The following is a 17,249-nucleotide window of genomic DNA, read 5'->3' as shown; positions in this document are numbered from 1 at the left end:
GAGTTGGTGCTGGCCGGGGAGCCCCTGGGAATGAGGGGTGGGGGCTGTGGCGATGTCAGGGAGGTGGGATCGGGTGGAGGCGGTGCTGCTGCAGCAGCTTTTCTCCTCGAGAAGCTCGGGAAAATCAGCGCTTTTCTTCCTATAGAGCTTTCAAACCCTGTTGTGAGCAGTTTGCAAATTCACGTCGAGTTTCGGGTTCATTAGCTCCAAAGCCGGTGCGCCTTCCGGGCTGTCTAGTGTTGACGCCCACACCAGCACCCTGAATTAATGTTATTGTTATTTGTGTGGACGTGGTGGGTGCAAACAAGGTTAATTGAAATGAGAACGTAGTTTCCTCGGGATGTGCCTGTGCTGACGGTGAGGAGGAGTCCGTGTGGTGTGGAGTTGGCTTTATTACCCTTTTTATTAGAGCTAATTTGGGCACTAGATCAAAAGCCACATTAAGGGGATTGTCTGCAGCCCCACCACTGCAAGGCCCGCATGCCAGCCCCTCTTCCCTCTGTGCTGCAGTTAAAAGACAATTAGAAATAAACTCACACACGTAAATTGCCTTTTGTTTCTCTGCTCTCTCCCTCCCTCCTCAGCCTCCCCTCCCCTGCCTCCCCCCAGAGAAGTGCCAGTGAGTAGTTATTGGGGACTGACTGGGGGTGCTTACCAACAGGAGGGAGGAGGAGGGCAAACTCCCCTAACCCTCACCCCTGCAGAGTACCCTGGGATGTGTGAGACCGCAGGGTGACCCTGTGTGGGCTTGTGGCCGTTACCATTCCCTGCAGGACAGCAGGGCTACTGAGGGTCCCGCAGAGGAGTGGCCTAGAAAAGTGGCAACTGCAAAGGTCAGGGTGGGTTAGGTCAGAGACCCTCCTGCTGGCTCTCAGGCCTCAGTTTGCCACAGTGGAAAGAAGGTGGACTGTACATCTCTGTGTCCCAGCCTGGGCCAGGGAATGCTAAGGCCACACAGCCCTGCCCAGGCTGCCTGCTCCACAGCCCCCACCAGGTCTCCCCTGGGCCACCTGCCCATGGGCCAGGGTACTGGGGCCAGGCACCCTGCCAGGCCTGCACAGACCTGGGCTGGTCCCAGGCAACTCCCCATCGGCTGAGTTCACTGCCCACATTTGCTAGGGCGGGGTCAGGTCTCCAGCCCAGGACACTGCTAGGTGTCATCACGTCACAGGAAAATCCGCCCATCCTCTGTGGCCCCACAGCCTGGAAACTGGGCAGGCTCAGAGCAGGGAATGGACTCAGGTGGCTGCACATCTGTCCTGAGCCACTCTGCAGGGCCAGCCCCTGCCCTGACTCCATGTCCTCATCTGATCGTGCAGACAGCCCTCACCTGCCCGGGCCCCAGGTGCCCTTGGCTCATGCTGGCCACCCTCCTGCGGGCCGGCACCATGTGTCCATTCCTCCTTCGGGGCAGGTCTTTGGTGAGGGTCTCCAACCACAATCTGTGTGACTCATTCCTGGCCATGGAACACAAAGCAGGATTTGGAGGCCTGGTGTTTTTACCTAAGAAGTGAGGTGCAGATGCCTGGCAGAGGGTCTGGGAGCTGCAGGACTCTGCTTGCCCTCACCACCCACCTCTTCCCTTCCCCACAGATGCCTGTGTGTTCCTACTTTCTGAAGGGGATTTGCAGCAACAGCAACTGTCCTTACAGCCACGTTTATGTGTCCCGGAAGGCAGAGGTCTGCACCGACTTCCTCAAAGGCTACTGCCCACTGGGTGCGAAGGTGAGGGGCGTGGGCAGGTGGCACCCAGCCATGGGCCAGCGGTATCCTCCACGCCTTCCCTGGAGCCTGCAACCCCGAGGTGGTGCTGGGAGCGAGGGAACCGGGTGGTGAAGGCACTCAAGGTGCTGCAGTTGCCGCCTTTCGTCTCGCCTGTCAGTGTGAGGGCTGACGTGTAGGGTTCTTCACAGCTGAGCAGGCTGGCTCCCTCTCTGTGATGATGTCCTATTGCCTCTTCCTGTTCCCACATGGGCCTGTGGGTGGAGGGCTACGTGAACAAATGGCCCTGGTCTCGGGACCTCGACATGTCTCTTCAGTTCCTGGCACCCTGAGAGTCAGTCTACTCACCTGCCCAGGGGTCTGCTGGCACCCTGTCCTCAACACTTGTGACTGACCACCCTGCCTCAGGAACCTACTGTCTGAGTTGGGGGCTCCCAGGGAAGTGGAGGCCACAGGTACTCAACTGCAGGTGCTGGGCACAGGGCTGGGCACTGGCCAAGGGATCACATGTCAGTGCAGAGTTGGCCCCTTCCTGCCACTAGGCTGAGACCTAGGGACCTGACCAGAGTGGACAAGACACCTGGAAGGACTCCTGGGCCCAGGTCAGGGGGTTGGGCAGGACCCCCACGGAGGATGTGGATGATTATTGTAAAACATTCCAATTTAAATGAAATATCAAAGCTATATTTAAGTTGTGCTTCTGTTAGTGGAAGTGCTTACTGAGCCCCTTTTGGTGTGTGGGCACTGCGTGGCCGCCACATGATGGATAGCGGCTCATAACTATATATGGGAAAGCGCTGAGCAGGCCGCAGCGGTGGGCGGTGGTAGCCCGGGCCTGGGAGGGTTAACTTGATTCTCTAAATAATATAAAAAGTGCTGCGTGGGCACCTCGCGCCTGGAGTACAAGTCCTCGAATGGGCCCCAGAGAGTTTATAATATCCCCCTGAATCAAGTGGGATTGTTAACCTTGCTTCCTGAGGCAGCAGCTTGTTAAGAGGTGCATCTCCCTTTTCTTGTGAAAAATTTAGGCTGGGAGGAAATCTCCGCTCCTTCCCCAGCCCTCCAGCTCTCTGGACTGTTGGGACTCTGACCACTAGGGTCTGATAACTGGCGTCACAATGAGGGTGCTTTCTCCCTGCCGACGCCGTGGGCTCCCCTTGATCACTTGATGTGGTGTTAGCCGAGCTGCCCCATGTGTCTCCTTTCTGCTTAATGCGTGTGTCGTGTGTTAGGGGAGAGACTCCGAAAAGCCCACCTCTCCCACCGCTCTTGCAGCTGCTCACCTGTCCTCCGTGCATGCCCTGCCATCATCTCTCCTTTGCTTCCTGGTGGCACTAAGGGAAGAAGCTCAGCCTCCCTGCCCTCTGCCTCCTGGGTTATGGGTTTGCATCAGTGTGGACTCCATGGGTTACAGTCCATTACTGTCCCTGTCTACTCTAAAGCGCATGCGGCCCCGCCTTGCTTTTGGGGAACTGCAGGGCGCTGCAAGTTCACCTGGCTCTCCCGCTCCAGCCCTGCACCCTCCAGCCCTGCATTAGCCGCTCCCCCTTGGGCCTGGCTCCTTTCCTTGTGTTTAAAACCCTCAGTCTGGGGGTCCGGTGCTCACTGCCCTCCCAGTGCACAGAGCTGGCACATATCCAGCTCTATATGTGAATGAATCCCATGGCCACCTCAGCACAGAAACCCTGAGGTGACACTGGCACTCCCACTGCAACTGCAGCCCAGCCTTGTCCTCATTCCGTCCTCCCTGGACTTCCTTATTTCCCCATGCTGCCTACAGGAGGCTCCCAGCAGTGAGCTAAGCTGCTAGGGATGTCCTCCTCTCTGCGGCTGGCCTGTCCCCTTGCAGAAGCTCTTGTGTCCTCTGGATGTCATTCTCTGCTTTTGGGATCACAGACAGCATTTCCCTTCTGTCACCACCTGGTAATTTTACCCTTAGGTCAAAATCCTTACTAATTTTGGGGGCAGAGTTCTTCCATTTTCACCCTGTGAGTCTTTGTTCCAGGATCTACCCCCACCCAAGGCCACAGGGACCCTCCTCATCTTTTCTCATGTGGCTTTGCAGGCCGAGTGGAGGCAGGCGTGAGGTGGGCTCTGAGGTGGGCCCAGGCCCCAGTCCCACCTGCCCCTGCTATGTGGAGCCATGTGGAGCCATGAGCCCCTCTGGGCCTCAGTTTCCTTTTACTTAGACTGGGGCATGGCAGAACCTGCCACGTGGGGGTCGGCAGCCTTTGCGCAGGTGCTGGGGTGAGGAGAAGGCATGGCATCTGCTGCTGTTAGCTGTCATCCAGTCTAGGGCTGCATGTAGCTTTCTCACATAGTGAGCCCTTCGCCCAAACTGTATATGAACTATTGATTCTTTTCTCTCTGATTCATGATGCCAATTTTTTAAAAGCTCCTTTTTTGAGGTGCAATTTACATACTGTCTGATTTATCCAGTGCACGACGCAGTGGTCTTGGTAGACTTAGAAAGTTGTGCAACTGTCACCATGATCGCTTTAGAACATTTCTACCACTCCATCTCTGCCCCAGCCTGGCCTGCAACACCGGTCTGCCTGCTGTGTCTGTGAATTGTCTTTTCAGGGCAGTTCGTGTGTTCGATTCTACGACACATAGACTTTTGTGTCTAGCTTCTCTGATTTAGCAGGTTTTTGGGGGGGGGTCACTGTGTTGTGGTCTCAGGACTGCATTCCTTTTTATGGCTGAACAGTACTCCTTGGCAGAGAGACCACAGTCTGTCCTTTCATCAGTGGATGGGCATCAGGTTTCCAGTTTGTCGCTGTTTTGAATTGTCCTGCTGTGAACATTTGTGTACAAGTCTCTGTATGGACATAGGTTTTGGCTCTCGGACAGATACCTCACCGTGGAATTGCTGGAGTGTGTGGTGATTCTACGTTTAGCTTTTTAGGACCTGCCACCTGCTCTCTGTAGTGATTGTACCATTGACATCTCCGCAGCAGTGTACAGGCCGCGGCTCTGCACATCCTCGCTGGTGCTTTGTTACCTTACCTTTTTTAAACAGCATCCTAGTGGAGGCTCTGTTGAGGCTTCGATTTGCATTTCCCTGAGGACTAGCCATGCTGAGCATCTTTGCATGTGCTTATTGGTCATTAGTGTGTCCTCTTTGGAGAAATGTCTATTCAAGTCCTTTGCCCATTTTTGAATTGGAAATTAGCATATTCTAGAAATTAACATCTTATCAGAGACATGATGTCAGAATATTTTCTCCTGTTCAGTGAGCTGTTTTGTCACTCTCTCGATGTCATCCTGAGATGCACAGTTTGTCTATTGTTGCTTTTGCCTCCTGTGCTTTTGGCATCATATCCAATACATTTTTGTCAAATTCAATGTCATGAAACTTTCCCCTTGTTTTTCCTTGTGAGAGTTTTGTAGTTTTAGCCCTAAAGTTTACGTCTTTGATCCATTTTGAGTTAATTTGTGTCTGTGGTGTTAGCTGTGGGCCCAGCCTCATTCTCTTGCACATGGATGTCCAGTTGTCCAGCACTGTTTGCTGAAAAGGCTGTTCTTCCCCCACTGACTGGTCATGGCACCCTTGCCGAGAGTCTATTGACCATGTATGTGGGGGCTTATTTCTGGGTTCTCTGTTCTATTCCATTGGCCTTTGTGTCTGTCCTTATGCCAGTGTTTATTACTACAGCTTTATAATAAGTTCAGAAGTCACAAAATGTCAGTCCTTCAAACTTGGTTCTTTTTCTCAAGATTGTTTGGACTATTCAGGGATCCTTGAGATTCCCTATGAATTTTTTTGGATGGGTTTTTCATTTCTCTGAAAAAGGTAAAAATAAAAGAAGACGTTTGGGATTTTGCTGGGGTTGCACTGAATCTGTAGGTCACTACGGGTGGCATCTTACAGCAGCAGGTCTTCCGATCCACAAGCAAGGCGTGTCCCATTTATGTAGATCTTCTTTAATTTCTCTCAGCAATGTTTTGTAGTTTTCAGTGTACAAGTCTTTTGCCTCCTTGGTTAAGTTTATTCCTAAGTATTATAAGTGAAAGTTTTAAAATTTCCTTTTTAGGTTGTTCATTGCAAGTGTATAATAATGTAATTGTCTTTGTGTGTTGATTTTATATCCTGGAATTTTGCTGAGTTAATTTTTAAAAATTCAGATTGCACTTTATTTTTTTAAATTTAGAAGTCCATATTAAGCCCAGCCAGTGTGGCTCAGCGGTTGAGTATCGATCTATGATCCAGAAGATCGAGGTTTGATTCCCGGGAGGTCAGGGCACATGCCTGGGCTTCTAGCTTGATCCCCAGTAGGGGGCATGCAGGAGGCAGCCTATCAATGACTCTTATCATTGATGTTTCTGTCACACTCTCTCCCTCTCCCTTCCTCTCTTCGAAATCAATAAAGACGTATTTTAAAAAATTAAAATAAAACAAAAGTCCAGATTAAGCAGTGGCAAAGGGGCCACCTTCATGAGGATCCCTTAGCTGAATGAGGGCAGGGGCATCAGTACCAGTTCCCCCATTCTGGGGTGCAGAAATTCAAGGGCCACAGGCAGAAGGCCCTCGCCTAAGCATGAGAGCATGTACTGCAGCATATCTGCTTGTTTGGGACACTTGCGGTCAACACCTTCGAGGAGTCCCTCCCAATGTGTCAAGTGTTGGTTTTCACTGCCCTGTGTCCTGGGGCAGATCCTGGAGAGCCACTGTAGCCTTTGGCACCCTCCCTACCACCAGTGTTGAGAGCTGCTCTTGGTCCCCTTGTGTCCTGGGTTATGCTGTCCATGGGTGGTGTTCCCACATCCTTGTAGTATGACATGCCCTGTGAGGCCATAGGGTTCTATGTGTGTTGTGCATGGCAGGTGACTTTTCTGGATTTGGGGTGCTGGGGAGGTTGAAAGCTAGGGCATGGTGTAGAATAATTTTAGGGGGCTGGAGCTCCCAAGGTGCAGATTCAGGCCTGGCCCCAAAGGGTGGACCCCCATCCCTCCTCCACGGGATAGGGGCCACGACCAGAGCTTGGTCTTCTCTGGATCCCCACAGGGCTAACACCTTCATAGGTGCTCACGGGTGACCTGGGCCAGGATCTCCTTGAGGATGAGCTTCTCATGTTGGGTGGGGTTGCACTCAATGGCTCTGTGCAGTCTGGAGTTGTTGCAGCGCCAGTGTCTGCCACTCCTGCGGTGCCACCTCCTGCTCCGGGTGCTCATGCTCTCTTCACTGCTGGTGTGCCCACAGCTCCTTCATGTACTACTGCTGCATCTCCCGTATGGCCTTGTCCAGATACCATTGCTTCTCTGTGGGCTGCAGTTTGCTCCACTCCGCACCCAACATCTTAGTGATTTCAGGAAAGGGCAGGTCCAGGTGACACATGCGAATGTGCTCACACCACTCATTCAGGAAGCACACGTAGCCAGTGACAGGTGCTTTGGAACCATTTGGTAGACTCTCCTTTTGCGTCTTTCCCAGCTCCTCATGGGACCCTTCTCGCTGGCTCACAGGCCCTCACCCACTCTTGCTTGACAGCAACCACAAAGCCCCCATGCTGTCCAGGAGCCTTGATACCCGCAGGCCTGGAGTCACTGGAACACCAGTCACCCCCCAACCCCCACCCCTACATCGGGGCTGGCAGAGATGGGGCCTGAGTCCTGGGAGCAGGGGTCTCTAGGGGGCAGGGTCTGGGGGTCAGATCAGGAGCACTAAAGGAGCCCGTAGGGACCTCTGGGAGAGACTGAAGCCACCGGATTCCAGGGTCACCCCCACCCATCATCCCCGGCTGCAGATAAGGCAGCAGCAAAGGAATCCAATCCCTGTAAGGGAGGCCTAGTAGGGACCCCTGGGAGGGACTGGAGCCTGGGTGTGGGGAGAAGCCCATGAGGGCCCCAGGGGACTGCCTGCCCGGGTGGTGGGGAGTCAAGACCCTGGGGAACGGAGTCAAGGAGCTCCAACAAGGTGGGCAGAGGCTGAGCTGCAGCCCCGACAGGGTTGTGGGAGGGGACGCCAGGCTGCTAGGGACTGTGGGACTTGGCGGCTCCTGGCTACACCTAGAACGCAGACCCGTGGCTGAGTAAGGGGCTTCCAAGCCAACCACAGCAGGGCCATCTGGAGAGCCCCAGAATGCCGGGTGCAGAGCACTTGGGGGGCTAGATCCAGGGCCTTGGAGGGCTTCCAGGACAGGCACCCCAGGGATCCTTTGTTGGGCAATCAGCCCCCAGGAGGCCCCTGGTCCTCCCGACCTGGCCTGTAAGCAGCCAGTCCCAATCCCTAGACCCACGCACTGCTGGCTCCTTGCAGGGAGGGCCCGGAGTTCTTCGGCTATTTTCTGAATTTATTTATTGGCACTAACATTTTTTATTTTAAATATATCTTTATTGATTTCGGAGAGAGGAAGGGAGAAAGAGAGATAGAAACATCAACGATAAGAGAGTCATTGATCGGCTACCTCCTGCACTGCCCCAACTGGGGATTGAACCTGCAACCAGGGCATGTGCCCTGACCGGGACTTAAACCGCAATCTCCTGGATCATAGGTCAATGCTGAACTGCTGGGCCATGCCCGGCTGGGTGGCACTAACAATTTTTTTGTGGATTCTTCATCTGCTAACAGGTAATTTTTTCCCTTTTTATTTGGAAGCCTGTTACTTTATTTTTTTAACCTATTTTTGCCTAGTTGCTCTGCGAGAATGTCCAGTACTGTGTTAAATAAAAGTGGCAAAAGGGGGCACCATTGTCTGGTTCATCACCTTAGAGAAAAAGCTTCCAGTCTTCTACCACTGAGCATGAAGCTTATCCTAGATGGTCTTTATCATGTTGAAGATGTTCCCTTTCTACAGGTGTCTAGTTTATTTGGTGTTTTTATCATAAAAAGGTGTTGAATCTTGTCAAATCATTTTGCCTCAATTGAGATGATTATGTGTTCTTTCCCCCTTCACTTTATTAAGGTGGTCAATCTATCTTATTGACCACATTGAATCACAGTTATATTGATTGGTTTTTTGGATGTTGAACCATCCTTGCATTCTGAGAGTAATTCTGAATTGGTCATGATATATAATCCTTCTAAAATGCTGCTCAGTTCAGTTTTCTAGTATTTTGTTGAGGATTTTTGCATCTGTTGGCACAAGGAATGTTAATCTGTAATTTCTTTTTCTTATAGTATCTTTATCTGGTTTTGGTATCAAGGTAAGTCTAGCTTCACAGATTGCTTTGGCTGTTCAGAGTTAGGAAGAACCACCTCCTCTTCAGAGTTTTGGAGAATTTGAGCAGAATGGGTGTTTAACTCTTTACATGTGCAGTGGAATTCACCATCTGGTGGCAGGCCTTTCTTTGTTCAGAGGTTTTTGATACTGATTCAGCCTCCTTACTGTACATAGGTCTAATCAGGTTCTCTGTTTCTTCTTGAGTCAGTTTTGGTGGACTGTGTATTAGAGGAGCTGGCCCATTTAATCTAAGTTGTTAAATGTATGTGAGTAGAGTTGTTGAAGTATGCCTTAATGTCTGCAAGTATGTCCCCGACGTCTGCAAAGTCTGTCATGACCCCTGTGTCACTTCCTATTGGAAATTTATGACTTTTCTCTTTTTTCTTTGTCTGTTTTGCCAGAGGTTTATTAATACATGGTGGGGCAAAAGTAGGTTTACAGTTGTTCATATGGAAAATACAATAATTAATAAATTGTAATATAAGAATAAACTCTGTGTTTTGCAGACTCACAACTGTAAATCTACTTTTGCCCCACCCTGTGTTAATCTTTTCAGAGAGCCAGCTCTTTGTTTCATTGATTTTTCTCCAATTGTTTTTCTCTTATTTTACTGATTTCTGCTCTTATCATTATTGTTCCCCGGAGGCACCATTCATTTTTTGTTTCTTTTAATGTATTTTTATTGATTGCAGAGAGAGGGAGAAACATCAATGATGAGAGAGAACCATTGATTGGTTGTCTCCTGCACGCCCCTGACTGGGGATCTAGCCCACAACCTGGGCACGAGCTCTGACCAGGAATTGAACCATGATCTCCTGGATCCTAGGTCGATGCTCAACCACTGAGCCACGCCCGGCTGGGCCACCATTCATTTTTTAAAGTCTGTTTCCCTCTGTTGCTTAGATTGGTTAATTTTGCTAATCCTGACTTCCATTTCACCAATTCTTTCTTCTCTCCCCTCCATTCTGTTATTGCGCCCATAAACTGAGATTTTATTTCAGTTACTGTATTTTTCAGTTCTAAAATTTCCATTATATTCTCTTTGTTGAGACTCTGTGCTTTTGTTAGGTCAAGACTACTTGTAATTGCGCATTGAAGAGTATTTATGATTCTGCTTTAACGTCTTTGTCAGGCTGTATTTGCACCTCCTGGGCACTGACCAATTGTCCGTCCAGTTTGAGGTCTTCCTTATTCTTGTTATGATGAGTCATTTTCTGTTGAAACCTGGAAGTTTTGGCTGTTATGTAATGAGAGTCTGGGTCTTATTAAACCTTCTGTTTCAGCTGGTTTCCTCTGACACGACACCAACAAGGGGGTGGGGAGAGTGGAGGCACAAAGCTGCCGCCCCACTAAGCCTCTGTTGACACCTGAGGAGGGGTGTCCCTGTTACTCCTGGGTGAGGTGGCCAGATATACTTCCCACTGAGTCTCCCCTGGAGCCACTCTAGCCTGGGGGCTAGTGGTAGGGGGCATACCAGTGGCCAAGGCTCCCACTTGCCTTCGCTATCCTGGGTGGGTGGCACCACAGCGTCTGAGGTGTCTGGCTGGGCCAGGTCATTTCTTGTCTTGACTGACCCTTATCTGTACCTGTTCACGCTCCAGGTTGTAGCTTTTTCAGCTCCAAGTCAGGGTGACGAGGCAAAAGGAAGTCCTGAGACCCACCCCAGTGTCCCTCCTCAGACCCCAGGTTCCTTGCGGTCTGCCTTCTCTCCACCTTTCAGAATCCCCGTATAGGTGTTATATGTGCATTGCCCAGTGGAAGAACAGAGCAGAGCACATCTGCTCTGTCTTCCAGGAGACACAGTCCCTTCTCTTTCTCATTGTGTCAGTTTTGGCTTATTTTTCTTGGAATTGATCTCTCTCTCTCTCTCTTTTTTTTTTTTTTATATGTCTTTATTGATTTCAGAGAGAGGAAGGGAGAGGGAGAGAAAAACATCAGTGATGAGCTGCCTCCTGCACGCCCCCTACTGGGGATCGGGCCCACAACCCGAGCATGTGCCCTGACTGGGAATCGAACCGCGATCTCCTGGATCCTAGGTCCATGCTCAACTGCTGTGCCACACCGACTGGGCAGAATTGATCTCTTTTTTGTAGGGTTTCAATGTGCTCGTGTACAGCTGTGGGTGTCACGTTCTCTGTTGCATTTTGACCTTTTCCGTCTGTATTTAACTTGCATCTCCTTGCCTTCTTTCTGGGCCATCTTGCCAGAGTCTTGCCCTCTGTCCTTTTCAGACTCTTGGGACCCCACTCTTGCAATCAGCTCCTGTCACTCCTTTGATGCCCTAAAGCATGAACCCAGCCCGGCACCTGGACTGGGGTCCTCAGCCTCTACCCTGCTGCCTCCTGTGTCAGCTTGTACACTACTGGGGGTGGGGCACAGAGTGCTTATCAGTTACTGTGTTCAATAGACTTACTACTTTGTAGTAATTGTAGATTTGCCGGAAAAATGCAAAGATAGTGCAGAGTCCCTGTGCACCCTTCCCCCAGCCTCCATGCTGTTAGTATCTCACATAAACGCGCCTACCGAACCTGAGACGCTAACATTGGTGCATTACTGCCATCTTAAGTGCAGGCTTTGTTTGGGTTTTACCTGGTCTTTTCTAATCTACGAGCTGCTCTGGCGGCATCCACAGATTTCACAGTGTTGTTCTGCTCTCTTCAGTGGGTTCTAAATGTTGTAGAACTTTCATGAATTATTTACCAGTGACCTTAATTTCCAGATCTTTGGGGTTTTCTGTTAGGTTTCTGCTCTTTCATCAGTGTGCTTGGTCTAGAGGAAGCTCTCAGGCCTTAGAAATCTGGGACTTGTTTTGTGTCTGTGTGTTCTAAGATTTGCTGTCACTGTTTTACTTTACTGGTAGCGCCTGGATGATGTGAGAAAATTCTTTACATTCGATCCTACATTTTTGGTTGTTCTCGAGCAGAGGGTTAGTTCAGACCAGCACAGTCCAGTAGGAAGGGCAGCCAGATGTGAACCACACGTGGGATTTAAAATGTTCTACTAGCCACCTTTAAAAGGGGGGAAAAACAGCGACATGGATTTTATGGCATGCCACAGGGGGGCTGGCTGTTGGAGGGTGTGCTAGTAGTGGATCTGCCCTCATCTGGTGCTGGGCCCTTCCCACCCAGAGGTCTTTCCTGTCCCCTCCACCTGCCCAAACCACCCTCCTTCCCCAGAATGCCTCACCCCCTGTTGCAGGTACCACAGCCACCCCGCCCTGATGTTTGGGTTTTAGGATCCTGTGTTACAGGCCAGGCCCCGTGCAGGCAGGCTTCGGCTCCAAGGGGAAGGAGTGACAGAGACAGCCTTAGCCTGAGCCTGCCTTCTGCTTGGGGCAGTGATGGGTCTGGCCACACAGGGACGAACTCGTGTGGGGTACAGTGGTCCAGGGCCCTATTAGCTCTAGCCTGCTTCCAAGCACCAATGTGACAGGCTTCTAGTCCCTTGGTGGCAGCCGGGGGGCCAGGTATGGGGACAATAATGGGCCAGTGTGCAGATCTTGCTCAGAGCATGAGGACTGAGTCCAGGAGGGAGGTTCTGGGCTGGAGGACGGGCTCCCCTGGCCATGGCCACTTTTATCCTGTACTGTGTTGGCATGTACCTCGGAGCACTGCGGCTGCTCTGGCACCACTGGTTTTAAGTTTGATTCTGGATGGGCTCAGCAGGATCTCTGCAGTGGTTCTCATCCAGGTCTGTTTCTCCATTGGGCCCCTGGCCGCCTGTCGCCTAGTCTACCATGAGGGGCAGTCAGGGTGTCCAGGCTCACAACATTCTGGGCCTGCCCACTTAGCCAGCTGCAGGGAATGGGGGAGAACAGAACCCCAGCCCCACCCATCCCATCCCCCACCCCATCCCATCTTCCTACAGGACTGACAGCTGTGGTCAGGAGGATGGGTTAACACCCAGGGAACCCCCACCCAGCCTGGCAGGACCCCCAGGCCAGGCCAGCCTGCCCCTGCCCTCAGTCCCAGCAGGGTGGTACCCTCGCCCCTCGGGTTCCTCGGGGCACATGTTACAGAAGGTGGGGCTGGCAGGCAGCTGTCCCAGTGCGGAGGCCACACCCAGCTGCGCCCTCTTCCCCCAGTGCAAGAAGAAGCACACACTGCTGTGCCCCGACTTCTCCCGCAGGGGCTCCTGCCCCCGGGGAGCCCAGTGCCAGCTGCTCCACCGCAACCAGAAGCGCCTCGGCCGCCGGGCAGCTGTGCCCCCAGCCCCAGAGCCCAGCAACGCGCCCCCTAGGAGCAGGGCCTCCGCCAGCCATGGGCCCAGGTGAGGGGGGAGTGGGTGCTGTGTGTGAGCTCTGGGTGGTCAGGAAGCAGCCCTCCCCACTCTGGGGACATTCAGGACTCTCTGGAGAGCCCCTGCACCCCACCCAGTTCTTTCGGCTTCAGACCCAACAGGAAGCCTCAGTCCAAAGTTGAGGATCAAGTGGCCTACAGGGGTGCCCCATCCCAGGTTCCAGGCTAGACAGAGCCAAGGGCATCCCTGGCCCAGACCAGCCTGTATGGTGCTGCCCAGCCCCTGCCCCATTAAGGAAGGTGGGGGATTTTCAGCCACTCTCTCCTACTCCCCAGGGGTGGGCAGGACCCATCCTGGGCCATGCTTACGGTTAGGGGCCCATTTTGTGCTTACCTGCCCTGTGAGTGTGGGAACCTGTGTGGACAAGGAGGGCACGTTCTGGAAGGCAAGGACAGGGTCAGGGTGTTGCCAGGGCTCACCAGTCCACGATGTCACCAGCTTGTCCTTGGGCCCTGAGGGCTGACCCTGAACCTGGATAGTGATGCCTCGTGGCTGCTGGGGCAGGAAGGGGTGGATGGGAGATGCTGGGAGCCTTGCCACTGGGACAGGCATCTTGCAGGTGGTTGGCCAGTGCCTCCAGACCCCCACCCTGCGGAGCAGCTGCCTACTCACACTTCTGCTCTCCCTTCTTTCCCGCAGGAAGTCCTCGGCTACCCAGCGCCCCACCAGGCAGATACCCAGCTCCCCCACCTCTGTGGCTGCTGGCCAGGCCTCCCCTCTCTCCTCCTCACGGGTGTTAGCTGCAGCTTCAGCCTGTCCCTTGTCATCGAAGGCCCCGTCCCCCTCCCCCCCCCTCCTCCTCTCCCTCCCCCCCCCTCTTCCCCCTCCCCCTCCTCTCCCTCCTCCCCCTATCTCTCCTTAGATGGGGAGGAGCTGTCTCTTCAGGAGGAGGCTGCCTCTCCGGTGATGGGCTCCAGCAGCCTCTCCAAGCTGCCTTCCTTCATCTCCCTGCAGTCCTCGCCGAGCCCAGGAGGCCAGCCCAGGGCCCAGACCCCCAGGAGCCCCTCCACCAAGGACTCAGGTAGGCAGCGGGTCCCCAGAGCCCAGTTCAGCATGCCAGAGGGTCTTTCAGCGGTCACCTCAGACCCACCAAGTCAGAATCTCCAGGTGGCCGGATGGCTCCGGAGAGAGAGCTCAAGGTGTGCACCTGCCACCACAGGGGTGGGGCACTGAGGTGCAAGCGCAGCAGAGGCACCCCAGCCGAGGGCTGATTTAATTAGAAAGCACCCATTTCTGTTAATTTGTTCTGGAAGATCGGCACACACTCCTGGAGAGAACAGATGCTCCCTTTCCCCGATGAGCATTTGGGGCTTGGTAAATGGCTCCACTCAGCCTTGTTTAGGAGAGAAAAGAGGATTTTATGGCTGCAAACGACCCTTTCTGTAAACATTTTACAGCTCTCCGCGCGTTTGAGTGACGATAAACCCCACGCAGCTCGGCGGGCTGCAAATTTGTGACCATACGGCCATCATTTTATTGTCATATTTCACGGTCGTAACGTTAATGGAAGATGCTTGCCGCAGCCTCCTCTAACAGCTCCGCTGAGCATGCTTAAACGCTGGCCACGGAGGGGCTGGGCCCACACCGACTCATCACAGCCCCCACTTCAGAGGCGAGAAGCTGGGCCTGGCCCTCCATCGGCCCCCTAGGAGCAGGGCACCAGCGCTCTCGGTGTGGCTCACTGGGGTGGGGCCTCTGAGGTAGTCACCTTTCTTAATTTGTAAAGTCAGGAACCTGGCAGCCAACCCCAGAATCAGAGGAGACAGGTAGGGGCAAGGCCCAGGGAGGCTGCAGAGACCTCCCCTGGCCTGGGGGCCCCTATCAGCCTTCCTTCCCTGCTCAGGCCTTGCACTGCCTGGACAGGGCTGGGAACTTGGGGGGGCAGCAGAGGTGGACCTAGGAGCGCCCCAGGGCAAGAGGCCGGACTGCATCTGCCCCAGCTGCCACGTAGTAGGGTTCAAGTCTAGTGAGGCCACAGGCCTGGGGCCCCAGCTAACTGGGCCTGACTTTTGGGCTTTAGCTTAGCTGAGTAGGTTGCTGGGTCCTCAGCCCTGAAGGGAGCACCCAGGAGGAGAGGAGGGCTTGCAGGAGGCATGTAGATAGTGCCCTGCCTATGGGCAGCTGCACGGAGGCGCCTGTGATCCATGGGAACATGGTCTGTGAGATGACTTCATGGGAAGAGACGCGTTGGTGCCCCATGAGTGTGGACACACAGGATGAGAGCCCCCTTGGACGTGACTCTCGGTCCTCTGGCTCCTTGCTCCTGATCACCAGCTGCCTCCCTGTGTCCCTGCACAGGGACCTTAGTGTCTCCTGCCCCACCCAGCCAACTGCTTGCACACACCCTAGCTTTTCCCTCGAATGCACTGGGTGGCCACCAGGTGTGCATCTGGCAGCCTTGTTCTGGGCGTGTACCTGGTGTTCTAGCTCAGCCTACAGACTGCTATGGCTCCCACCTGGGCCCATCCACTGCCAAGGGCCTACCCAGCCCATTGCTCCCCATCTCTCCTTGACCCCACGGGCTAGGCATGTGCCCGGCTAGACATCTGGACCCAAGGTGGCCTGTCTTAAGCTGCCGTCCCCCATTCCTAGTGCCCCCACTGTGCAGGCCTGGGCCACCAACTTGCCATCAGGAAGCTGTGGGGTGGGGGCATTCCTTCTGCCAGGGGGCTCCTGGCGCCTGACCTCTGCCCTTCTCGGAACAGGGAAACTTCTGCATATCAAACCCCGTCTGTGAGGGCCCAGGATGCCAGGCCACACCTACCTCAGCCCCTCATCCCTGGACAGGAAGGAGACTGCACCTGCCACCGCCCCAGAGGAGGGGCCGTCTGCCACCAAGCCACCTCTGGGGGCCTCAAAGCCATCACTCTGCCCACCTGTCTCTCAGCCTTCCTTGACCAGTGGGAGCCTAGGGCCTCACCCTCTCCCTTGAGCTGGGCCCCTGCCTGGCTGGCCCTTCTGCACCCCTCATCTCCCACCCTTGGGTCTTCAATCTCCCACCCAGAACATGCCCCCAACTTCCTGCTCTTAGGGATACCAGGCAGAGCTCATCCCCAGGCCCATCCCCGCTGTGGATGGGGCAGTGGTGGTCAATGCACCCCCAGCCCTCACCTAGGACTCCTGCCCAGGGAAGGGGCTGCCAGCCAGGCCTCCCTGCCAGCCATTTAAGTTCAGCAATAAAGGTTCTGTCCTACATCTGCTTAGCTGTCTGATTGTCACCACGCCACCAGCTCACAGGCATACGATGCCCACAGGTCCTCTGGATGCCCCTGCTGGGACCTGAAGGCCTGAGATTGAGAGATGCCCTGGAGAAGGTGAGAGGCTGGCCACAGACCACAGGGAGCTACACAGCCCCCTCCCTAGTAGTGTTTGCTCTGTCCTGCCTGCCCACCAGTCTCTAGACCTGAACAGTGCCAGGCAGGGCAAAGGTGCACCCTCTCACCCCAACTGCCTCTAGGCAGGATTGTTGACTTGTTCCTGCCTCCCTGAGATGGCTTAGAGGGTTGGGGGCAGCCTGTCCCCCATGGCCAAGCCAATGTGATTTGTGGGGAGAGGCCCAGAGTGAGCCCTGGGGCCATGGATGCAACAGGTTGGGGCCAGGGTCCCCCAAGCTAAGATCTTCTGGAGTCCCCTAGGCATCTTGAGAGTGGCTGGGCCAAGGCAGGGACCAGGGCAGGTCGGGGCAGCCTGAGAGCAAGCGGAGGCAGAGTGTTCAGGCTCATGCACCTCCCATGCTGGAGGTGTCTGCATTTCTAGAGGGACCCAGTGAGGCTTGGCTAAGGGTTGTGGCCTTACCTTGGGGGCCAGGGGCAGAGTCTGGTGTGACAGGGACTCTGGGAGGCCAAGGCCAAGCCTCAGAGGGCACAGGGCCTTTCAAGGTGTTGCCTCGTTCCCTGCAGAGGAGGGTAGGTGGTTCTACCTGGTGATCAGGAGCCGGCAGCCTCCCTCTGTATCAACTACGCCCTGTATCTCTGCCTAACCAAGCACCCTCAGGCTATGGGTCCCTGGCCTGAAACCCCTCCCTCTGCCTGAAGTTGGGGTTGCTGTGCAGCCACTCATCCCACC

At 54.0% G+C, this 17,249-nt stretch overlaps 1 protein-coding gene across 1 annotated transcript in view; it reads left to right on the top strand.

Annotated features, from left to right (window-relative positions):
• The window catches only part of ZC3H3 (zinc finger CCCH-type containing 3), a 67,813-nt gene extending 51,076 nt beyond the window's left edge, over nt 1–16,737 (top strand). Inside the window, 5 exon segments of the mRNA XM_087825530.1 lie at nt 1,594–1,725; nt 12,970–13,154; nt 13,824–13,971; nt 13,974–14,205; nt 15,890–16,737. Of these exon segments, the coding sequence (XP_087681656.1) occupies nt 1,594–1,725; nt 12,970–13,154; nt 13,824–13,971; nt 13,974–14,205; nt 15,890–15,921 (729 nt within the window). The 3' untranslated portion in view covers nt 15,922–16,737.
• The last annotated feature ends 512 nt before the right edge of the window (nt 16,738–17,249 follow it).

Source organism: Miniopterus natalensis, chromosome 16 (genome assembly GCF_054644295.1).
Source record: "Miniopterus natalensis isolate mMinNat1 chromosome 16, mMinNat1.hap1, whole genome shotgun sequence".
Taxonomy (NCBI): domain Eukaryota; kingdom Metazoa; phylum Chordata; class Mammalia; order Chiroptera; family Miniopteridae; genus Miniopterus; species Miniopterus natalensis.
Note: the sequence above shows the minus strand (reverse complement) of the source record. Positions and strands in the feature narration are given on the sequence as shown.